Raw genomic sequence first — 24,607 nt, 5'->3', positions numbered from 1 at the left:
ATTTCCTTTTAATATCAAACGGATTGATTGATATCCCACTCAAGTAGCAAACTGGTGCAAAACTTGGTATAAATTTACGAATTTTGGTATAAATGTGATTAATTGTACCAAAATTCACAAAATTTCTAAATTTGACATTTTGTTTTAAGATTTAGGGGATTTTTTTTTACTTTACTGCTTCATTTCGAAAATACATTCTTTTCTGGAATTACCGGTAGTACAGTCAAACAAGAGTTGAAAATTCGTAATCTGCCGATTTTTTTTTTTTGTATAGGGGAAATTCCTTTTGAACACGCTCAAGCTAGTCACTAGGAATCCAACACTTAGTTTGCGAGACTCAGGGAGTTGTGTGAATCGCCGCCATCGTGGAAACATGAGTGGCTAACGTATTTTCTAACTTATACGGTGTTTACATGAGGCGATTAATTGAATCATAAGTTGGCTGTCGACTAACTTCGTGGAAAGCGGTTAGTTGAAAGGCCGTTTACACCAGGCGATTGTGTAAAGCTGCCTTTAAAATTGCTTTATGTAAACACCGTATTACTGGCATAGACCTCTTGAGTAACTCTATGAAACTACGCACAACGCGTTAACTTGCATTTACATGAGACGATTTTCTAAGCGATTCAACATTACTCAACAAAAATCGTTCGTATAACTGCTGATCCAACAAATTATCTGGCGAAGAAATCTCTTGCTTCAACATAGACAGCAAGTCAACTTTAGTATTTCCATATACGTGGCAGATAAACTCGAAGAGAAATTTGCTACATCTCTTCACAAATTGGTTTTACAGAGAGGGCGGAAATTTTTACTTTTTGGTCAAATATTTAATTAAATATGTATTTCGCTTATTCCGTTTTTACTCTTTGCCGTTAATCAACAGAAGGATTTCATATTTAACAATCTTTTAGAACATTTTAACCCTCGAACTGCCATTTCTTTTCGAAAAAGAAAAACCTTATGGGACATCTACAGGCCAAGCTCTTTCATTTGATTCCTCATTTTTGAACGAACGGTACAGATCTGATGACCTGACAAAAAATCCTGTCTCGTAAATTTTCCGAGAAAATTAATTTTTTCATTTTTCTGCGTGTTTCAGCGAGTTCCTGGCGTTAGCTTCGAGTTTAGGGGTATTTTAATTTTTTTATAAGTTAAAATTTAATTTTTGATTAATTATTTTTTGACTTTTCATGAAAATTGTTCAAAACTCTAAAAAACAAGGTTGTATTTAAAAGGACATAACATAATTATCGGAAGGAAGGGAAACTTAAATTTCGCACGCCTGCGTTATTAAGCCTTTCAATGCGCACTTTTCCCGCCTCGGATGTTAGAGAGAGCCAAAAAATAAAAAGTCTTTAAATAAAATTCCTTTAACTATTTTCTAGAAAAGAAAATACCCGATAAATATTAATAGTTAAAACTCATGCATTGAAATGGCACAAAAACCCCAAGTCGTATATTACGAATCTGTATTCGGTTTTTCTAGATCAGGTAATTTTGCCAAAATATTTTAATTTTTATGAGAAAAACAAGTTTTAACAGGTTAAAAATTTTAAATATAACAGATTTTTTTGTAATTTGTTTTCATTTCAGTATTAAAGCCTATTAGCGAAGAAAATCCATGATTAAATAAAACAGTTGTGAATAATCAAATAAAAATTAGTATGGGGCAGTTTCGATACTAACAGTACTCAGCACTGGATTCTCAAAATGATCGGCAGTACCCGATTTTTAAAAGCACTCCAAGTACTCAGTACTCATAAAAGAACTCGAAAGTACTGAGAATTTAAAATAACTCGAAAGTACTCAGTACTCAAAAGTACTCTGTTCCAGTCATCACTTTGATAAATATGTATACTGAGGATCGATTCAAAGTACTCAGTATATACAGACTGTCTAATAGATACTTAAAAGTAACGATTTTTTTTTACATTTACCGGTGTTAAGAAATGTTTGTACTCAATTTCAAGTTTCAACAGTTTTCGAGTACAATATTTGTACCCAGTACATTCAGCCATTTCATTGACACTAAGCATTGAAATATTATCAGCCTGTGTATATTTAAAGAAAGTACTCAGTACTCTCAAAAATACCCGATCCTTAAAAATATCGATACCAAAGAACTCGATCCTCATAAGTACTCGATACTTCCCAACACTAATAAAACTTCGTAATAATTTAAGCTATATATACGCCATGTATGAGTATGTTATTTTTAAATGTTTTCCTAGTTAAAGTAGGATTTTTTTTTTCATTCACAATGCAAACTTACACTGAACCGAAAATCCATCTCTGGATCAAAGAAAAACTTTCCTTACTTTAAGGTCGAAAATTCTTCCGAATGAGTAAAAAATTCTCCCGAATGCGTAATTTTTCTTTGGAATGTGTAAAACCATACACGAAAATATGGAACCGTGGATGTAATCTATCATTTTGAAGAAATATTGGACATGAAAAGAGGATAAAACTTCTTTAGTGCTGTTTCATTCCCCTTTTTCTTCATTTTGATTGCTGTTTTTCTTCAATTAAGAAAAGGTTTTTTGGGTGTAAAATAAAATTGTCTTGGAATAATGACCTTACCTAGAAAAACAATACACAGATCCATAATCTACGACCCCGAATTAAGTTCATAAGCCTCAGTGCTTTTTGTGTCAGTTTAGCGTTCCTACAGCTACAGCTTTCTTCGATTTGGTCCATATGTGCATACATACATATGTAGTATGTAAGTACGTAGTCAAATACATTTAATCGTCAAAAGTCGAATTTCAATCATAAATGTATTTTTCATATCATTAATGTATTAAAAATTAACCGTAAATAATCCACCCTAAATATTTCCATAGATTCTTTAATCAAGAAACTGTTTGCTATTAACTGGCCATACATTACGCATGTAGTATAACAATATTTATAGCAACGGGTACAAACAAAAAGTAAAAAAATTAGTTCACATTCATACATACATATATATGTACATATGTATTTGTCAACTGGTAACAACAGTTAGTACTTTGGTCAGAAGCGGTAAGTGCAATCAATTCTTCACTCCGGTCACTAACGTTCGTTTACCAACTTTCTTGTCGGCAATGACTGTTGTCTCAATGGATTTGATACCAGCCAGCACTTGTGACACTTATTTCTAGTTTACCGGCCATTAGGTTGGCGTGTGCAAAAACTTTGGTAGCACCATCTCAATTAGCAGTGCCGTGTGCAAAAGAAGTTCATTTCTTTTTCAGAAGTTGGGGGTGTGTGCAAAATGTGGTGAAGCTCATTGCGTTAACCGCTTCGATCGGTTTGTGGGTTTGGTACGTTCCTCGTTGGGCCGAAAGTTCAAAGNTTGCGTTAACCGCTTCGATCGGTTTGTGGGTTTGGTACGTTCCTCGTTGGCTTTCGGCCATATTTATGCAAACTTACTTATGTATGTAGTTTCTTAAAGCTTTTGTATAATTATCTTAGTGGCGGTAATCAATGACTTCAGTTGCAGAGAAGAGGCGAAACCGTCTTCTCCTCCTTATAGTTTTTGCAGCGAAACGGTATAGTAACGGATAAGTACACATTTAGTTTTATTCGAGGGAATAAATGTACTCATGCTGTTACCACACTAGGCCTAGACTCGTCCGATGCTGTATGCATAATAGTGCTGCCAGAAGTGATGATTTATCTTCAAAATTAAGACTTATTTTCAAAAAATATCGTCAAAATCTGAAACTGATATTAATAAAATAAATAATTTTGAATTCTTTTCCAGTCAAGAATTCGCTGAGTAGACTTTTTACCCCAAATTTCATGCAGAATATTTTTCATGAAAAATTTCTGGCAACACTGCTTCTGCAGACGACGACACGGTCTCCTTGCACAAATCCCTCTGTAACAAATTTTGTAGAGTTACTTTGGCCATCTGCGCTATGGCTAGGTTAAGCGCATTGCTCCTTCTATGTATTTATACTTTCAGATGCCAGTCGTTGGGGCCTTAGTGAGTGATTGAGCCTCAAGCTTAAAAAGTGGGTTTAAGCTCCAACTCGATTTTCAGTACAAATTCTTGAGCTTGCGCTCGCCCCATCTGCGCAAAAACTGAGTCTGAGTTGAGAGGCCCAATGTCTCACTGAAACTAGCGCACTTCTTGAGACAAAAGCCACCGCCACATATTATACTATGTGTAGGTTTTGTACTTAGAGCGGGTGTGAATCGGTAACAAAGTTCGCGGCGAGTAAAATTTTGACAACTATGAGGTGAATAAAATTTCAGTAGCTCATGAGACTAGTGAAATTTTTGAAAAATGCATAGAAAATTTTGACAATCGCAAAGATGGTTGATGTGCGTAATTTTTTGTTAAATAAAAGCTTAACAGCCTTATTCTGTATCACGAACGTTAGGCAACACGAACGATTCGTCTGCAGAGGAATGCTTCAAAAATTAGTCCGGCGGCATCATTTTAGCCGGTTTAAACGCAACCGAGACCATTTCAACGTAATGTATGAAAAGCAAGACGAAGACGACCGATAGAGTTTAAAATCGTTATCTGAGAGGTTGTCGTCTGCAGACGAATCGTCCGTTTTGCCTATCGTTCGTTATATAGAATAAAGCCCTTTATTGATGAATTGCAATCAACGATGGTAGATGTTTTTTTTTAATATTAAGTTCACTTCAATTTTTAATATTTTATTCCGTATAAATCTGCGGTTATCAAAAATTTACTGCTGTCAAAAAAGATTTAATTTCACACAGCAGATTGGCAAAACTGTCTCCCCATAGTACAAATATTATTCACCAGCTTTCCCCATAGAACCAAAGAACGTAGATAACAAGAAGGGACAACTCGTTATAATTGTAGCGAAAGTGAGTAACAGGTGCGTGCGTTCTCTTTTGCTCTAGTACATTTCTTAATTGGATGAAAAGAGAAGGCATGTTCCTGTTACTCACTTTCGCTACAATTGTAACGAGTTGTCCCTTCTTGTTATCTACATTCTTTGTTGGGACCGCGTAAACCGATTTCTATACTTCTTTTTTCATTGGAAAGGTGGTACCTCAACGGTGGTCCCATACTAATTTTGTTTGGATCCGACAATGAGATCGTGGAGAGATTAACGATAATCCTAAATTTTTATATGAGAATTGAAGTCGCTTTTGTTTTTTGTTTAAAAATTACTTGTTATTAATTTAAATCTGCATTCCTACAAAAAAAAAAATTGTACGCATATAAAGTCCATTAAATACTCCGATAAAAGTTTGGTGCTTTTTTCGAGAAAAAACGCGATTTTTCTTGGGTTTTAGTGCTTCTTCAAATTACAAACTTGGCAATACTGCGCATCAGTCCCACAAAACGCCGTTTTTTATAAGACAAATCATGGCAACACTAAAACCACCCCACGAAGATGTATATAGGAACTGTCAATAGCACTACCGGAAGTACAGGGTGTTAACGCGGGTTTTCTCCCTGCACTACCGGTAGTGCTTTTGGTCCCAACCGATATTTGGTCCCATATAATATCCCATTCGTATGTTTTTGTTTTGTTTCGTATGTTTTTGTGCTGCAGCATGTGTTGAAATGTATTCTGGCAAAAGAAGAATCTGAGAATTTTCGCTAGAAATCAGCAGAAAATCTTCGTCAGCAAAAGCGTGCACTTTAATGGAAAACTAGGGTAACTTATCCACTTAATAACTCATTTATACGTAACGAGTGCAAATGCTGACGAGGTCAAGGTTACGAAACATTCATCAAAGGTAATTGCAGCTGCGGAAGAGAGAATTCGGATGCTAAAATACATACTCAAGTTTAATTCAATAATTTGAAACAGCAAAAGAGCAGCAGCAGCAGAGCTAATAAAGCCGCTCAACAACCACAAAAGCAGCAGCATAAGAACATCCAATTTATCTTGCCATTGCCAAAAAAAAGGTATGTATGTTAATCCCATGCAAATTTCAACTATATAACAAACCGGAAATGTAACATTTTTTTTAGTTCTATTACCCGCCTTAACCATTAAGCATGCTATTGATACGCAATGTACAATGCCTTCAGAGAGGTGTCACATTGCCAACAGTCGCCTACGCTGCACCACAAATGTGTTTGCTCGGAAGAACGGCGAGACTCGAAGGAAAAGATGTTCACACTAGCCTTAGGTATTTGACCAAATGGCCCTCACATCTTATCGGTTATACTCAACATAGTAATTCCACCTTGGAAAAGTACCCAGGAAACATGATGATTCTACGATCAATTAAAAACAGGTATGCAAGCAACGAAAGCAGAGAACGATTGCCCCAAAATTTGGGCATACAAGAGAAGAACCCTAGCGGAGATATGAGTGTAGACAACTTAAGTAAATCTCATGTGATAAAGCATAACATAGTAAATGCGGTTAAACCATATTGGCGCTTAATGCGTTTGGATAGACCTATAGGTGAGCATAATTTGAAATTTTTAATAGAAATACATCTGGTTGTTATCAGCTTAATCGCTTGCATAATAGGTACTTACTTACTTTTCTGGCCTTGTGGTTGGAGTATTGCGCTGAGTGCAAATGCTGGCTGCTGGCCTGATTGGAAAATGTTGGGCCTTTTCGCCACTGGGGCATTGATAATGCGTGGCGCCGGATGTACTATTAATGATCTCTGGGACAAAGATATTGATACGAAAGTCGAACGTACTCGAAATCGACCACTTGCCGCTGGCGAAATCACGCAATTTGATGCTATTGTTTTTCTGTCAGCTCAGTTGAGCTTGGGCTTATTAGTGCTGCTGCAGTTAAATTTGCAATCAATAGTATTAGGAGCAAGTTCCTTAGGATTAGTCGTTACATATCCACTAATGAAGCGGATAACATATTGGCCTCAGCTGGTACTGGGCATGGCTTTTAACTGGGGTGCACTTCTAGGATGGTGCGCGACACAAGGTGCGGTCAATTGGGAAGCTTGTTTGCCTTTGTACCTCTCCGGTATATGTTGGACGATTGTATATGACACCATATATGCTCATCAGGATAAATTCGACGACATTCAAATCGGTGTGAAATCAACGGCTTTACGATTTGGGGATAATACTAAAATCTGGCTATCTGGATTTACGACGGCTATGTTATCTGGACTTACTTTGGCTGGTATAGCGACCGAACAAACAATAGCATACTATGCAGCAGTCGGTGTAGTAGGAGCCCACTTAGTACAGCAAGTAATCTTATTTTTCTAATATACATATGAGTTGATTAGCATAAATTTATGTATTTTTTTTCTGTCTTTTTAGATATATTCACTCAATATTAATAACCCATCAGACTGTGCGAAGAAGTTTTTTTCTAACCACCAAGTTGGATTGATTTTGTTCCTTGGGATTATCTTGGGCACACTTTTAAAACCAGAAGAGAAAGTGGATAGCACCACAGTGGCCAACGCAAGCAATACCCTTACACAAATGCAGGCGACGGGTGGACTGGTTCAAATACCTGCTACACCTGAAGCTTTGACGTAATGGTTTTTCCAGCGGTTTTTCCGATCCTAATAAAGGCTACTATAATAATAATAATTGGCTATTTTGTAAACCAAAGGGTAATTTTTATTTTTGTTAAGAAAATAATTTAGAATTAAAAATTAGTACAAAGTATTAAAAACGGGACTTTTCAAAACTCTCATTTTGATTGTTGGTTTTTTCGACAGTTCGACAGGTAGGAGTCTAGACTCAAATTAGGTTTAGCAAAATGACACTGAAGATAACACAACGCCGAAACCGGTTTGTCATCAAGCCAAATTTGACAAAGGTGACGAAAAATCGTCCAACAATACATCACCTTTCCAAATAAGCACTCTTTTTAAAGTAGCGTTTATACTTTATTCGTTTAAATGTTAATTACAGTTTTAAATGTTACTTCAAATTTTCAGATACGATAATTATGGGAAGTAAACTTATTTCAAAGGCGTGTGCGAATTTTGCCCAGCCCAATTCCTTAATTTAAATGGTTGTATTACAAATGTTTGTGATACTTACGCATCCTTTTCTTAGTATTTAAATTAAATCTGCCACATTCATTGGCATTTCATCAATTTGTGTGGAATAGTATTGCTCAATATCACGCAGAATGCGAATGTCATCAGATTTTACAAAATTAATAGCGACGCCTTTGCGTCCGAAACGACCTGAACGGCCAATGCGGTGTATATACAGTTCACGATTATTTGGCAGATCATAGTTGATTACCAAAGACACTTGTTGCACATCTATACCTCGCGCCCACACATCTGTCGTGATCAGTACACGCGACTGGCCAGCCCGAAACTCTTTCATGATCTCGTCACGCTCTTTCTGTGGCATATCGCCATGCATTGAGCTTACAGTGAAATTCGCTTCGCGCATTTTCTCTGTCAACCAGTCCACCTTACGCTTAGTGTTGCAGAAAATCACGGCCTGTGTAATTGTTAATGTGTCATAGAGATCGCATAGTGTATCAAACTTCCATTCTTCGCGCTCAACAGCGACGAAGAACTGCTTAATGCCTTCCAGTGTCAATTCATCACTAAAATCAAAGAATATTTAAGTTGTTAACAAAGCTTATTTATTATTCCCGATTTACTTACCGTTTTACGAGAATACGAATCGGATCTGTCATAAATTTTGAAGTCATTTCAAGAATTTCGTGCGGCAATGTAGCAGATATTAACACAACTTGGGTTGCTGGCGGTAAATAGCGATATACATCATAAATTTGCTCCTTGAAACCTTTATTCAACATCTCATCCGCTTCATCGAGTACCAGCATTTTAATGGCTCTAGTCCTCAGCACACGTCTTTTAATCATATCAAATACTCGTCCCGGTGTACCACTAACTATATGCTGTCCGTAATCCAATTTTCGTATATCTTCTCCCAAGTTGGTGCCACCAATGCACACATGGCATTGTACATTCATGAAATCGCCAAGCGCCAGGATCACTTTCTGGATTTGGACAGCCAACTCACGAGTTGGCGATAAACATAATACTTGTGTTTCACGCAATGTTGTATCCAAACTTTGCAAAATCGAGATTGAGAAGGTGGCCGTTTTTCCTGTGCCGGATTGTGCCTGTGCGATGACGTCGCGACCTTTCACAATAGGTTTAATACTACGTTGTTGAATGGCCGATGGCTTTTCGAACCCTACACACGTATGTATATAAAAATGTATGTTATTTTCGTTTTTGTTACTCCCTCATACTACTTACCATAAGCATAAATTCCACGCAGCAGCTCCTCCTTCAGATTCATAGCATTGAAAGTTGGTACCACCTCTACATCTTCGCTAGTCTCAAACTCTACGTTTGATAGATCCTCTGCTTGTGCATTTTTACGCAGCTTATCCATTTCGTTCGTTTTTGGTAACTTCTATAGTAAAGTGAGGAATTATAATAAATATTAGGAAAAAATTTAACTAGAGCAAATATCGGAGAAAATGCGGACAATTATGTACTTTTTACTTTTTACTACGCTTTTTTTTACTTTTTTTGACGTTTCCTTTTATTGTATTCGTTCTTAATTTTGAACAGAGTTGTATTCGCTAAAGGCCTGTATGCAGCTCTCAAGTAAAGCTTAGTATCCAGCTCTTAAGAAAAGCAAAAACTCCATATAAAATGACGTACAAGAAATGGCTAAGAAATTTTCTTGAGTCAAATTTCCATAAGGCAGTACGCAGTTCTTCAGAAATTTAGTACGCTTTCTACTACGGTTTTCTAAAGTTTTCTGTGAAAAAAGAGCACAAGGCAACCCAGGTTTGCAACAGAAATATATGCCCGTTCCATTATTTCTTGAGGAAAGAGTGAGGCAACAGGCTGTGAGGTATAAAAAATGTTAAAATTCCTTGGACACACACGCGAAATAATGGCCATTTTTTCTTGACCGTTTTCTTGAGAGCTGCATACAGGGCTTAAGCAAGAATGATAGAATACAAGATTGCGCCGATCAGAGAGGATTTTTGAGAATAACTTTTGAGTGACGTCACACTGGTGCAATTGCGAGAGAGAAATGCCAAAACGTGAGCAAGAATGGAAGAAGAAAAAATGTTGCAAGGAAAATGTAAACAAGTTGCACCAGTGTGACGTCATGCAAACAACGATTCTGTCAAATTCGTTAAGAGAGGAATAGCGGTCCGAGATCGGCGCAACCTTTGTATTCTCTCAATCGTGGGGCTTAAGTATGAGAGACATTTTATTTTATTAAATTATATGTATATTGTTTATAATTGATTTATATTTTTATAAATCACATGTTTTGAGTCATACGTTTTTGAGAAAAATACGTCGTAGTAAATTGAGAATTTCAAAATTTCATCATAAGATATTTAAGCTAACTCGACCGCACACAGTATGCGTTTTTAACACTCCATGCGAAATAATTGTAGCGATTTCGACAGAAACAAGGTAGTCTCGTAAGCAAATATGAATTATATATTACATGTTTTAAGATTTGCATGCAGCTGTGCATCCTTCACACAATTTTATATCCCTCGAATAGCAAGTACGTTTTAGTGCTATTCAACTTCAACTTTCGGTCGATAAAAACTCAAACAATTTTTTTATTCAATATATTTCACATAAGCGTATCAAAAAAGGACTAAACTTGGACATTACAAACCAGATCAATATAAGGCAAAAAAGGATAAAGGATATGTCGTCTAATATGAAAAAACGCCAAAACTTCTAATTATAAATTAATTTTGCGCATGCATCAACTTCTTATCGACGAACATTCTAAGGGAAAAAAAACACTCCGATAGTTCACATAAAAAACACGCTATTTATCAACAACAGAACATAAAGCGCTAACCGCACATAAAATCTGACCGCAACCGCATCACATAATAAAAAGAAAAATAAGTAAAATGAGAGTGGTAGTCGTCGAATCGATGAAAATTTGTACTCTAGGGTCAAATTTCACACCTGCTAAACTAAACTTGCTACAGAACGACAAAAGTGGGGTCCACCACTGCCGGAATGGATATAGTTATTTATGTACAAATTTTCGAAATATTTACTATCATCCTTAAAAAAAATACGCACTGTCATTTCAGCATTTTTATATGACGCCATTTATATAATAATTTATTTATATTCAGCTTTCAAAAATAGGTTTCTACAAACTATATGCATACATACATAAGTATATAGGTATTTCTATTAATTTCTTAATTATAAAATAAAGTTTGTATTTGTATAAATGTATGCTTGTATGTATGTATGTATTTATAAACTAATCTTCAACGAAGAAACAAACCTTCCATAAAGTGCCTCGAATTGTACACATCGCACACCGTCTTCAAAGGTGTCACAACTCAAAATAGTACGTTTGTCAGAAAATGCGAAAAACTATTTATTAACACATGATAATCATATGGGCAGGGTTTTTTTTTAACAAATTATATCAAAAATTTCCCCAGCTTTTGCTGAAATGTAAAAATACACAGCATTTATAGCGCTTAATCTCAAAAATTGCAAATTCTGAGTTGTGACTCTTTTGAAGACGGTGTGCGACATGATAGCCACAATAGAGAATGCAGCGACAGTATTTAAAACACGTTCTTATTTACATACATATTTAACCAATCAGTTTATTCATAATTTCGAATATCAAATGTACATACATACATATTCGGTACATGTGATATTACACAGGTTCATTCTTAATATTTAGAATCGTTAAATTACTTAAATGTTTTAGTATGCATTAGAGGTTGTTAAATAATGAGTTGAAGTTAGCTTTGAAATCTAAAAAATATTTATAAATTTTTTGAATTTTTGTATCTTTTCTCATTTTTCAATTTTTATTTGCCAAAAAGGTTTGATTTTTTCTCAATTTTTTATTAAAATATTTAAGTATCACAAGTTTGGTATTTTTCTTTTCATAATTATTTATATATTTTTATGATTACCAAAAATGTTCGGGCATTAAAACCAAGGGTTAGGAATAACTGAAACAGTTAAAGGGATTGCATATACATATGTAAAAATTTGTACGTTTCAAAATATGGGTTTTATTTTTTGTTTAAGAGGATCGTAGATATTAACGCCGCAAATTAAGAACCAAAATCCAACGTTGATACCTTCATTTAAAATTATAGTAAGGGTATTCACCCAAACTTGTAATGTTGTCTACATATGAAGCAAACAAGTCATGGTGCACCGACTGTCCTAGTCAGCATAAATGCCATGTAAACTTCACAATCTATATAAATTTATTGCTACATAAACTGACTGTAAGTGATTTGAAATTAAAAAAAAAAAAAAAAAAAAAAATAGAACAAATGAGATACGTAACTTGTGATGTGATGTCGGTGAGTAAACGATGTGTATGAATTTATACAGCAATGTGTAAGTTCCCAGCTTATGCATTTGTCTAAGAAAACTTAAATTGAACAGATTCAAAAAATTTTGTTTGATGTGCGTTCATATAACAAAGTGTATAAAAATGTAAATTTTACCGTTTGGTAATTCTAAGGGTTTAGTCGAATACCACTAGTATGTACAGACGCGATCAACTAATTAACAACGAAATTCAAAATGATTGGTATTGTTTGCAAATTATTTTTATTAATTTATTTTTAATAATTTTCATTTAAAATATAATTCAAACTATTACCGAAACCACAATAAAGCTTATAAAGCTTGCACAAGTTGCAAAAAAATGAGTCAAAGTTCAAAAAATTTTCAAAATATTTTATTAGAATATTTTTGATTTTTTAGAATTTTTTTTGCAGGGTGTTGCCCCTTTTTTTTCTGTAACACATAATCAAATTTTTTTTTTCTTTTAAGTTATTAAAAATCTAAAAAATCAACTGCAAGTCCTAGCTACTTCAAACTTGCACACTTTGTTGGACTACAATTGAATGGGCTACAAACTGCATACCCGAACATTTTCTAAATAATCTAATTAAAAATTTTGATGACAAATTTTTGAAGTTTGATTCATTTTATTTTCAATTTTTGCAAGCTTTGAAACTTTTATTATTGTGGTTTATATTATAGATTGAATTATATTTTAATTGAAAATTGTTAAAAATTAATAAATAAACATAATTTGCCAACAATATCATTTTGAATTTCGTTGCTAATTAGTTGATTGCATCTGTATATGCATTTATTTATTTAAAGCACGAGATACACAAGAATTGAATCATAAATGCGTTTTCTAAAACTAAAAGTCGACTGCTCAGTGGAAGATTGATTGACCTATCTCGTCTGCCAGTTTGAAAACGCCCTATCTCAAAAAACTTTTCAAAAACGCCTTATTTCAGAATTTATTTGAAGAACGTCCTATTTCAGAATAGTCCGTTCTTCAACCAAATTTGGAGATAGGATGTTTTTCAATAAAATTCCGAATATGGCGTTCTTGAAATGTTTTTTGAGATAGGGCGATTTCGAACACGCTGCCGAGATATGTCGATCTCTAACAGCCGGTTTCACCAGCAATTTAAATGGAAAATGATTTTTTATTTTCTGCCAATTTCCATATAAAATTCAAAAAATTAAAATCATTTTTCACTGAAATTGATTTCGTATTAATTAATATTAATAAATATACTCAGATATGCAATAATGCAAGTCATAAATAACTGGTTATTTGATGTTGAAGCCTGCAAATCGTTTCCTATTTGATGCCTAGAAAATATGTATCGAGTTCTGATAAGATACACGGCAAAATTAGTATCCAGCCGAGAAGAAATTGATTGCAATTAATGAAATCGAAAAGCATTTGGGTTGCACCCTTTTAGTTGTAAAATTTCTAGCTTTAGAAAGGGATTATATTAGCAGTTTTATTATGTTAATTTTTTAGAGTTATTTATAAGAAAACATAAGTTTACTAACTTTTCGTTTCACTTTAGTTTTATGTTTGTATGTATGTATCTTTATCCTTGACTGGGAATAAATGTTAAGCTTAAAATTTGTAACAGAATGAATGACCGCACATAAGAGTGGTACAATGTAGGTGAAAAGTTAAAATTAAAGCTAGACGCAACTCATATATTTTACTCAGTTACGATTTACTTCTCCGCTCTCGGTTATTTGCGATACATTCTTATCTGCGATTACTCCAACATCCTTTTGTAAATCGACTTCTGGTGATGGCGAGGATTCAGCGCCACCCAAAATTGGAGAAAATAAGGGAAACTCTTCATCCATTGCTGCATCGTTAACCAGATTTATATTATTTGCACTCGAATTTCGTTCTTCGTATGGGTTCAACTCAAAGGTCTGCCTATCTTCGCAGTTAAATTCAACCGGTACGGCCGTGGAGTTATTTTCAATCCTGTCCCCTAAATCTCGATTGATTGCATCTTCTGACTCAATGTCATTTTCTTCAGCACTTTCCATTTGATCGTTCTCATTAAAAGCTTGATAATCGCTGAGGGAACTACGGGAAGAGCAGCTTCGATGCTGTCGCCGTTGGCGTGCGTTATTAGCACGTTTTCCCGACGCACTGTGATTGGATGAAGATGAGGACGAAGATGAACTGGAGCTGTCGCTTTCGCTATCCACACTCGAAGAGTCCATCGGCGTGGGTTCACAAGCAGCACCCGTTGGGGGCGCAGCCGAGGGAGGAGAAGCAGCCGCTGCAGCAGCAACAGCCATTGCAGCCGAACGCATTAATTGGCAACGTAAATCTGAAATAAATAAACTATATAGTATATGTATACATATAGTTGAAAAAAGGCGCAACTACTTACTATAATTTTCGCGCGATAATTCACGCACTTTTTCCTCCAAAATACGTATCTTCGACATAAACTCTGAGCTAATACGCTGCACATTCAGTTGCTGCTGCCTTCCTTGATCTGACGAATATCGGTCCTCAATTTGTAGACATTCTTCGATTAGTTGTTGTTTAGTCAAGTTTTCCAAACGTTCAACCCGCGCCTTTTCGTACACATTGGCGAATTCTTTTGTAAGAAATTCCTCCTCATCTTCCGGTAACGAGAAGAAATAATTATCTTCTGAATCAATAGAAAAGCTGGAGTCGCGAGTACGGCCCGAGGGTGTAAGCAATGCACTGGGCACTTCAGCCAAATGTTCTTCCATTAGGAACTTATTCGTGTTGTATGGCACCAGTGAACGTGATCGAAGTATTTTAGGGCGTGCTCCATTCCTATTGTGCCCACCACCGCCTCCTCCTCCTCCGCTACCATTAAAATTTGGTCTTGGTACTTGAAATTTCCAATTTGACTTTTTGTACGGTTTATTTGCATTTTTGGCCTTTGGTTTGCCTCGACGGTGTTTACGTTTCGCCTTTTGCGGTGGTTGTTGCTCAGAAGATTTTTTATTGGGCGAAGCAGCACTAGTGTTCCCGGCAAGGGCAAGGGCATTCGCCTCAACATCTGTAGCAATTTCCGTCTGTATTTGGTTCTCTTGAACTAGCACACCTATAACGATTGAAATAGAGTTTAAAGTTATTTGAAATGAAATAAAAAGTTTAGCAAATGAGCGCTACAGTACAGTTATCGAAGCTGTTTGTGCAATTAAGTAGATGGATTGAAAAAAGGGTTACTGGATTTTGAACGCTCGTCAGAAAAATTTCTGAAAGTAGAAATTAAGAACCTCCATCATATAAGCTTTGTTCCACACGGTTCCCTCGGGATTCTGGGGGTGCCAAAACAGTCCAGCAGTGGAATTCTGACAATCGCTAAGCTAAGTTTCCATCGCTACAGTTCTCTAAATGCAACAAATGTAACAGATGTAATGTGTAATCAGCCAAAGCTGGCAGTATGAAGGGCATGTAACTAGACGTTGCATGTTGTTAGGCGCGCCTGCTATTATTTTGAAGATTTTTAGCGATCAAAATTAGCGATAGTGAATGTTGGAATCCGGCTGCAGGAAACGTTCCCCATGCTAGAAAATTAGGTAATAGAGAGCGAATACGTCCCTCTTATGGAACGTAAATAGCTTTGCCCCACGCGATTTCCGGGCTGTTTCGGTAATTAGAGCATAAAATAAATAAAATAAAATAAAAACGCTGTTTAATATACAACGCTTTTATAAATGGACTAAAAATTAGAAAATAATATATCTCAGTCCCCACGCTTTTCATTTTCAATCTCATAAATGGTTTATAATGACTTTTGCTAAAATTTCAAAATCAAAAGTTATGAAAACAAATTCATTGGGACTGAGAAATAGTATTTTCTAATTTTTAGTCCATTTATTTAATTTATTTTCTACTTTTTAGTCTTGTCTGTATAAAATTTTGCAATAGATATTAAAATAATTCAACGAGCAGTGAAAAGAGAACAGAAGACTATGCCAGCAAAATGTTGTTACATATCGAGCCCTAACCGCCAAAATAACGTAAGCGACATTTTTTTTTAATTTTCTTTTTGATGCAGAAATGCATCTAGATGCTCTAGGAATATTTCTGCATCAAAAAGAAAATTTTGAAAAAAATGTCGCTTACGTTATTTTGGCGGTTAGGGCTCGATATTATGTACATATATACATATAGCAGCAGTTAATTTCATTTAAAGAAATGGCTGGTTTTCTATTTCCGTTGTAGCGTATGTAAAAAGTGCATATATTTAGGCGCAATATTTAACTTCTTCGGCCGTGGCGACATCTAGAGTCTTTTAATTGTATCTCTGATATGATGCCTACAACGAGGTTGATATCTAAAATTTACCGTAAATAGCTTTGCTACATATACTACATTTACATATACTATAAGGGCCGGTTACTCACAATGTCTGGTTAACACTAATCTGCGGTTAAACATAGTTATCGACGTTACCGACTCCATGTTGCATTCATGGAGTCGAAGATGTCAATAACCGCAGATTAGTGTTAACCCGATATTGAGTAACCGGCCCTAAATCTTAAGATTTAGAAAGAGAAAGTATCAAAAATTATACAATTGTATCAAAACGGCAACGCTGGTTGTGCATATAAAGTAAAATACAAGTCGAATTTATACAAGGTGGTGTTAACGGCGAATTTAGATATTCGCCGCATTACTTCCTAATGTCAAAATGATATATTTGTTGTAAGCAAGGCGAATTTATACAAGGTGGTGTTCAAAGCGAATTTATACAAGGTGGTGTTGTAAAATCAGCTGATTTATTCGCCTTGCATGTATTTTGTTTTTGCTTTTACTGATTTGACAGCACACCCACCAAAAGCAAAAAAAAAATACATGTAAACTTTGGAGCGAATTGAGATTTGACATTACAACCTCCATACAAAATACATATGGTTGTCGTTGTTGTAATCTAAATTCGCCAGTAACACCACCTTGTATAAATTCGCCTTGGTGGTGTTGATGGCGAATTTAGATTTTGGCCGCGGTACTCCCTAATGTCAAAATGATGTGTTTGTTGTGTTTGTTGTAAACAAGGCGAAGTCATTTTGCAGCAACCACATCATTTTGACATTAAGAAGTACCGCGGCGAAAATCTACATTCGCCAGTAGCACCACCTCGTATAAATTCGCCTTGGTGGTGTTGTTATGCCTGGAATATAATGGAAGTAACGGGACGGAGTGAACTGTCACTTAATTATCTATTGTATGGGCAATGAATTCAAACGATTATAATGCACTTGAACGCAATGTAAAACGGAAGCATCTAAAATCAATAGATCCTTACGAATTCGCCGCAATTTGTTACGATTCGCCCCGTGCATTATAACCAAGGTATAAGATAGCTGGTTTCCTCGCCCTACATTTTTTTTTTGTTTTTGCTTTTGCTGTAGCTCGCTGTATTAGAGATGGGTGCGGGATATCGGGACCCACGGCACTGACTTCAAAATGGCCGGGATGTGCGGTATCGGAAAGGTCTTTAAAAATGTTGCGGGCGGGACGACACTATCCCGACACTCCCGAAAAATTTTGCACTCCCCGAAAATTCAGAAAAATTTCCTTAAACGTTTTACGAAAGCACTTTTTTATGTTTTATTGGGCCGGCAACGAACGTCAAAGCAAAAAACTATCCGAAGATGCTGCTTCTTTTAATGTTTTTTTTTTTTATTATATAAAATTAGTTTGAAACATGTGAAAATCTTAGTTATAGACTTCGGAACACGCGGCAAAATCCTGAAAAATGTCAGGATGGGCGGGGTCGGGCCTTAAAAATTGAATTTCGGAATGGGCGAGTTCGGGACCTAAAAATTGAATTTCGGGATGGGTGGGATCGGGATTGAATATTTATTTAGTCCCGTGCCCATCTCTAGTATGTATATCGTATACACATATACCGTAATTAAGGACTAGGTTTTTGAGCGTGTTTTCCCAGACTTAAAACCTGTAACTTTAAAGCTCACTTTATATTTGAAGATTGCATTAAAACTTATCATTGTGACTAAAGTAATTCATTTTATTATCGGCTAGAATTTCGTTTACAATCAAGAAACATACATACGTCAAAAACCGATAATAGAAATGCTTAACTTTAGACATAGATTTATTTTTAATCCAACCTTTAAATATAAAGTGAGCGTTAAAGGTAAAATATACTACAGGAAAGGGCCCTAGGTCCATAAATGATACGATCATTTAACAAACTAATATTTTTGGGTATGTATGTATGTATGTTTAACTAACCATAAGATGGAACCAAGAACTCCTTTTTATTGCATAATAGATACTTTACAAATATAAATATGAGGATTTCCGAAATATTAAAAAGTTAAAGCACAGATATATTTAAAGTCTAATTTATGATGTACCCTTTTAAAAATTGATGGATTATTTTTATATTTCCTATTAGAATTGAGTTGAAATTTTAGAGTTATGTGAAAAGTGTAAACACACCATTTTCACCATTTCCGTCAATGCACAACATCCCGTTTTGCTTCAACTAAACATGCACCTTTTTTTACTACAGTGAGTTTATTTTTCATTAGTTAAAATAAATCAAATAACAAGTAATTTTTAGCAAAAAAAAACCCGACTTCAGCTCTCATATAAAAAATATATATATATATGTGTATATATCTCATGATCCACTGATCGGATCTTAACCAGATTAGTATGGGACACTACCTTTCCGATGCAAAAAGAATTATCGAAATCGGTTGACGTGGTCCAAAGTTATGCGGTAACATACATAAAAAAAAAAAAAAAAAATATTCCGACGAACTGTAAACCTCCTCCTTTTTTGGAAGTCCGTTAAAAAAGAGATCAGTAACACCATGATACAAAAAAGAAGGTAGTTTCAATAAACAACTTTTGACGGATAATAAAATTTTTTGAAGTTTCATAAATTGTGAGTATTATCAACGGCCTTGCCACTTTGATAATATTAAAACAATAAATCGGAGTATTTTCTTTCCCATATTTATACCAATGTAATAACATTTCAAATCAAAAACCATTATTAGTGCTTGGTACTTTTTTTTACTTACGAGGTTTTTTTATTAAAAATATTTAAAATGTAAACTGTTAAAGGAGACTTCATTGTAACTGTTCTTTTCATTTTGTAATAAAAACCACGCGCGCATTATTCTGTTATTTTTTTGTTTTCTTATTTTGAATGCAATCTTGCGATTTAAAAGTCGAATTCTAAATAATGTTCTTCCCAAATAAAACCTTTTTATATTTTGGTTCAAATTTACTTTTACATTTCTCATCAGATTTTGCAAAAAATTAGGCTTTGTGATTAGCGCATCATCATTAAATTTCACAAATTCTTAATTTATGCAAAATACCTGAAGTCGGCTTGAAGAGATCGCCCTCCGATAAACAACTAACAGATCCTCGTTTAAAGTACAAAACCGTGTATCGACAAAATGCACAACTGTCACATACGCAGTTGCATTAATTGTTTGTAGAGAGTAAAAACACTCATATTTCAAAAGGTTCTCTTTTTTTACAAAGAAATCGCATTTCAGGACGAATGGATAAGGCTTGAGCCAAGAGCTTGTGTGAGCAAATCCCATTTTTGGCAAAAAATGTCAATTACGCGGTTTTGCAGAACGACGATACGCGGTTTTGTACTTTAAGCGACGATATGTAAGCATACACTTTCGTCATGCTTTCTGAACCTAGTCGTCAACCCCATTTTCGAAATCATGTAGCCGGCATAATTTTCTAGTTTATCATATTCCACATCGTTGAATGTACTAATAAAATCTTCTGGTTAAAAAAAAATATTTCTTCTAGTGATCAGGTAGCATGAATTTGATGAAATGTCATAATTTTATTATTAATTTTATTAAAAGTCAAATGGTTAACAACAACAACGAATGTCATTAAATGAAACTACCTTCTTTTTTGTATCATGAGTAACACTAAAATGGAAGTCCACAGTAGACATTTTTAGTTTCAACGCATGAAATTTACGTACAGTTTTTAACTTTCAATTCCGTCATTTTCTGCAGGAGCGTCATTAGGTAAACTGCATTTCCGAAGATTTTTTCAAAATAAATAGCGATGATCAAAAAAATCGCAATAACCGCAACGCTCGTCACGTATACTTTCCAAATTACAATTCAGAATTTCGTTTTGTACCAAATCTGAAATTTAGATATGTCCATTTACATGTACTGAAAAAAATACAATGTACTTAAAATATCAACACTGTGTATCACACTAATCTCAAGATTTTTCGTTTCGTACTTTATTAATTCTCAAACACTGAAACACTTGCACCAAAAAAAGTATCTTCGCTACCACACGCTACTCACAATACGACAAAGCGACACCGCCTGCCAGCCCCAATCAGGGATGCCAACGGTGAAGAATGCCTCTATTTTGGTGGAATTTGAACTTCGTCGGGGAACAAGAGCATTAAGGACGTTTTCGACCTAAACTTTTTATTGCGAATAATCTCTTGTATATTATTATAAAATTAGAATATAATAACTAATCTAGTAAAAACTCGTATTACCGTGGTAAATAATTAAACAAGTAATTTTTAGCAAAAAAACCGACTTCAATTCTCATGTAAATAATGAAATATAAATATATATTTCATGATCCAATGATCGGATCTAAACCAGATTAGTAAGGGACCACCTCTGAGACACTATCTTTCCGATGCAAATTATCGAAATCAGTTGACGTGGTCCAAAGTTATGCGGTAACATACATAAAAAAAAACATATATTCCGACCAACTGATAACCTCCTCTTTTATTGGAAGTCGGTTAAAAATTAGGTACTCATCACATGTAATATTATGCACTATACGTTATTGGCATTGTTCTTGAAAAATTAAATAGGTTTTAAGAGCTTTTATACTCACATTTTGGTAAAATTTTTGGTTTTAAATATAAAGCAGTTAAACCGCCATTCACAAAGAAAAAATCAATATTAATCAATTCTCAAATTATTTGAGGAATGGTCGTTTCGAATAATCAGAATCTTGAGTAGTTGAGTAGATGATTGACCAAAGTTCATCCAGCGCTTGACTACATGCCGTCCATTGATATTCAAGCGAATTTTCAACAAGTTTCAACTCGTCTCAAGTTGATTGTGAATTCGCTCATCAGTAATCAGTCAGTTGTCCCATATGGTAATTTCTTACATTACTTGGGGTTTACTCAGAAAAATTTTGCGAAGATAATAGAAGTATACTCACACTATTATACTAATACTTCTTTTATTGTCTTCGTCCGTCTTTGATTTTTCGAAAACAGTAGATTGGACTCGGTGATGTGTCGTTATAATTTGCGAAAAAGGCAAAACTTAATCACAAACAAAACTTTTCCTTTAGTCCGGAAGGTTGAGGATCTAAGCCGAAATGGGACAAAGGTATGCAACAAAATCAAGGAACCAAATGAAAGAAAAAATAATAAAATCAAATTTTGCTTTCAAATATGAAGACGTCAGTTACCTGGTACACTTTATATTATTTCACAATGCTACAGCTGATACCATTTGGTCGCCTTTATAATTTGGGTGACCATATTTAGAAAAAAACTAATCCATATTTAGAAATGGGGAAATAATAACAAATATAAATGTAAAACAAAGAGAAATTATTATACATTATTTGATTTCAAGCCAGATTTAACGAATCCACAACTACATTTTTCAAACAACAAAAATAATTGTGTCTATGTTGCTTTCTTCTACAACTGTGAAATCAAAAAAGAAATACGGCCTTTGGTACGTACAGCTGCCATCGCCCAGCAGAAATAAATCTATCGCCATGAAACTCCGCCGAGCGAACTTTGCATTTAATTTTGGCTGTTTTCAATTTCATATGCGTGCTGGTGTTCTAATTTTGACAGCGCGAATTTCGCTGTGGTGATTCCGCCGTTTGCCGGCATTGAATTTCAGCTATAAGGCTATCGAGTTAGCAATTAATAAAATGCAGCAATTATAGAGAAATATTTGCCTTTGCTGATTTCAGTTCTTCTGGAACGGAAATCCATGCATTTATGAGACCTTTCAGCAATAACCACTAATTTTTCACTAATATCCACCCGCTTTGTTTTCTTTAATTTATGTATTTATGTATATACATGCATTATTCTGTATTCTTCTTGATATTAGCGCTTTGTTTCTTTACAGAAAATTATCACTAGTTTTTGATGGAAAGCGTTTATTAACCCAAAAACTCGAAGCTCTCTCTCATTCTTACGCTTTTCTTTTTCGCCTCTCCTGCTAATTTTTGCAAGTAAAATTTTTAGTAGCAGAAAACAACAGCTATGAAAATAAATAGAAATCATTAAATATTGATGAACTATTGCAAAATTTATTCTGAATACTTTTGGTATAAAAAACGCGATTGAAAAAATTGCGCCAAGTGTCTTCAAATGCAAATAAACCGACGAGCTGTTTACTTGTTATTTTCTACAAGTTTGGGTTTCTTAACTATTTCTTTATATCGCCCTGTGTAAGCGTAATTTTCTCAATTTTCCCGTTCTTGTTATTCCTCATAATTATCGGCTAGAAAAGAAACAAAGCTAATGCTTTCTGCCAAATTTTTCACTAGCCTTGCCGTTTAAACAATTTTTATTCACCTCATAGCTGTAAATAATTTACTATCCAGTGTACTTTTCTATCAATTGGCACAAGCTCTATTATTAAAACAGATAATTTAGTATATTCAATAATTAAAGAAGTGTGTGGAGGAATACCATTATAAATTGGGGATTTTTTCAAAGAACTCTGGGCAAATTGGCTTTGACAGAGCCGGTAGCCCTAGCCCCTATCGACAAACGCAGCAAAGCGAAATAGAAAAAAAAGCTGAAATAGGTAGTCGTCTTCTGTCGTTTCATTAAGTGCAGGAGTGGCCTTTAACGTTGGTCTGGCAAATGAAATTTTTACCTTTTTTAACGAGACTTTCCATGTTTATATGAAGTCCGGCTCACAAATGAAAACTATTCAATCACTTTTTAAATTATTCGAGATCTGTTCTTTCACTTTGATAATAATACACAAGTTTTCCGCTGTAGTTCTTAACGATTTGAGTCCTATCGCCATTTTACCAATAATAAAACTTGCCTTGAAGAATAACACCCCAAGACTACTAAATTGCCATTGCTGTAGCTGTTACATTGCATCGAAGCGATAAAAGTGGAGTATGCGCTATGCGCGCAATGTAAATATAGGCCCGATGGTAGTTCGGTAAAAAATTGTACGTTTAACAGACAATTGGTTTGTTTTGTAGATATTGATGGTACTAAAATAAAGTTGCGGAGTTATTTTTATTAAGATTATAAATTAAGCGCAAATTTAAGATGAAATCGTTTTTAAACATAATGAATATAAATAAGAGTACAATTAATACCAGCACATGCATCCCTGCAGACTACAAAACTACATAGGTTGGGAACCTTGATACAATTTTGCAGGTACAGCAGCGACACCTATTTCAATAAAATATAAATTTCTTATACCCTATTAAACAGAATAAATATAAAACACGATAGGGGACTATATAATGTCAATTTGGAATTATAAACAGATGAAGTACTAAAAAAGCTTTTCACTTATTTTCTTGACATTCGGCTATCCTATAGAAGTTTTTAAAAGCAGATTTTCAAATAAGATAGTGTCAAATATTTTTTCTAGCCTTATTACTTCACCTTTTATAATCACACCATGGTATAGCGCATGTCACAATAGACGGGTGAAAGAATAAAACAGCTTCCTCGCTTTATTTTCTGACATTCAACTGCCTTATAGTCAAATTTCATAGACAAATTTTCTTCTCGCTCTAATTACTTCACCTGGTATAATTCCACCATGGATATAGCGCATACATACACATGTTGACAAAAATATCAGAAATAGCGATTTTGCAACTAAAATTAAATGCTCATACTTGTTTTTTTTTAGAAAAGAATTTTCTATAGGATACAAGTTCCTTCAGCATCCTATGTCATAATAAAATGGGCATTTAAGTGTCTTCAAGTTTTCTTTCATAAGCTGTCATTTCATTTAAGCCTTTTTCTCATTTTGATTAAGACATACAATGGTTATACATGATTTTTGATCCCTTACGCAGCCCAAATTGCTTTTACCAGGGTAATGGCATTAGGGCCATGTTCTTACTCAACTGGCATTTCATTCACTTTTACAGGTCTATTCTGCGCTGGTAACATAAATTTTGTAACCGGTAATTATAGTGTCTGCTAATTTTTAAACATTTTTCGCATCTATGCGCTCTTGTAACCGGTAACCAAATTGAGCCATACATATATGGGGCCAATAA

General features: G+C 34.7%; 3 protein-coding genes across 6 annotated transcripts; 1 reads left to right on the top strand and 2 right to left on the bottom strand.

Annotated features, from left to right (window-relative positions):
- Positions 1-5,487: 5,487 nt before the first annotated feature.
- Coq2 (ubiquinone biosynthesis protein COQ2, mitochondrial) lies at positions 5,488-7,628 on the top strand. 4 transcript variants are annotated; one of them, XM_017625691.1, is made up of 5 exons: positions 5,491-5,724; positions 5,799-5,893; positions 5,961-6,404; positions 6,474-7,171; positions 7,244-7,628. In XM_017625691.1, exons 3-5 carry the CDS (start codon positions 5,990-5,992, stop codon positions 7,466-7,468), a joined length of 1,338 nt encoding a protein of 445 aa, XP_017481180.1. In that variant the 5' UTR covers positions 5,491-5,724; positions 5,799-5,893; positions 5,961-5,989; the 3' UTR covers positions 7,469-7,628. The 4 variants fall into 4 exon arrangements, with proteins under 4 accessions (XP_017481181.1, XP_017481180.1, XP_017481179.1 ...); XM_017625690.1 differs by having other exon boundaries at positions 5,799-5,896; positions 5,963-6,404; XM_017625692.1 differs by having other exon boundaries at positions 5,488-5,896; positions 5,963-6,404; positions 6,474-7,167; positions 7,244-7,358.
- Positions 7,629-7,808: 180 nt separating this feature from the next.
- Positions 7,809-9,460, bottom strand: LOC108370366 (eukaryotic initiation factor 4A-III). Its single transcript, XM_017625693.1, has 3 exons — positions 9,193-9,460; positions 8,569-9,127; positions 7,809-8,507 (listed from the first exon to the last, which is right to left on the bottom strand). The coding sequence occupies exons 1-3, from the start codon at positions 9,329-9,331 to the stop codon at positions 8,000-8,002; spliced, it is 1,206 nt and encodes a 401-aa protein (XP_017481182.1). The 5' UTR covers positions 9,332-9,460; the 3' UTR covers positions 7,809-7,999.
- Positions 9,461-13,305: 3,845 nt separating this feature from the next.
- On the bottom strand, positions 13,306-23,435 carry Hexim (Hexamethylene bisacetamide inducible). The gene is made up of 3 exons (XM_017625688.1): positions 23,218-23,435; positions 14,685-15,377; positions 13,306-14,621 (listed from the first exon to the last, which is right to left on the bottom strand). Exons 1-3 carry the CDS (start codon positions 23,237-23,239, stop codon positions 13,990-13,992), a joined length of 1,347 nt encoding a protein of 448 aa, XP_017481177.1. The 5' UTR covers positions 23,240-23,435; the 3' UTR covers positions 13,306-13,989.
- Positions 23,436-24,607: the final 1,172 nt, after the last annotated feature.

This window comes from Rhagoletis zephyria, unplaced genomic scaffold, assembly GCF_001687245.7.
Source record: "Rhagoletis zephyria isolate East Lansing unplaced genomic scaffold, Rhagoletis_zephyria_1.1 Rzeph_scaffold_04177, whole genome shotgun sequence".
Lineage (NCBI taxonomy): Eukaryota > Metazoa > Arthropoda > Insecta > Diptera > Tephritidae > Rhagoletis > Rhagoletis zephyria.
This window is presented reverse-complemented; position numbering and strand designations above follow the sequence as displayed.

What these genes read in the sequence shown, in the direction of transcription:
- Coq2 (XM_017625691.1), top strand. Translation starts at nt 5,990, where the DNA reads ATGCTATTGATACGCAATGTACAATGCCTTCAGAGAGGTGTCACATTG. An exon ending in GCGTTTGGATAGACCTATAG is followed by an intron (nt 6,405 to 6,473) that starts GTGAGCATAATT and finishes CTTGCATAATAG; the next exon opens with GTACTTACTTACTTTTCTGG. An exon ending in GAGCCCACTTAGTACAGCAA is followed by an intron (nt 7,172 to 7,243) that starts GTAATCTTATTT and finishes CTGTCTTTTTAG; the next exon opens with ATATATTCACTCAATATTAA.
- LOC108370366 (XM_017625693.1), bottom strand. Translation starts at nt 9,331, where the DNA reads ATGGATAAGCTGCGTAAAAATGCACAAGCAGAGGATCTATCAAACGTA. An exon ending in GCGTGGAATTTATGCTTATG is followed by an intron (nt 9,128 to 9,192) that starts GTAAGTAGTATG and finishes ATACGTGTGTAG; the next exon opens with GGTTCGAAAAGCCATCGGCC. An exon ending in ATTCGTATTCTCGTAAAACG is followed by an intron (nt 8,508 to 8,568) that starts GTAAGTAAATCG and finishes CTTTGATTTTAG; the next exon opens with TGATGAATTGACACTGGAAG.
- Hexim (XM_017625688.1), bottom strand. Translation starts at nt 23,239, where the DNA reads ATGGAAAGTCTCGTTAAAAAAG. An exon ending in GGAAAGTCTCGTTAAAAAAG is followed by an intron (nt 15,378 to 23,217) that starts GTAAAAATTTCA and finishes CAATCGTTATAG; the next exon opens with GTGTGCTAGTTCAAGAGAAC. An exon ending in ATTATCGCGCGAAAATTATA is followed by an intron (nt 14,622 to 14,684) that starts GTAAGTAGTTGC and finishes TATTTATTTCAG; the next exon opens with ATTTACGTTGCCAATTAATG.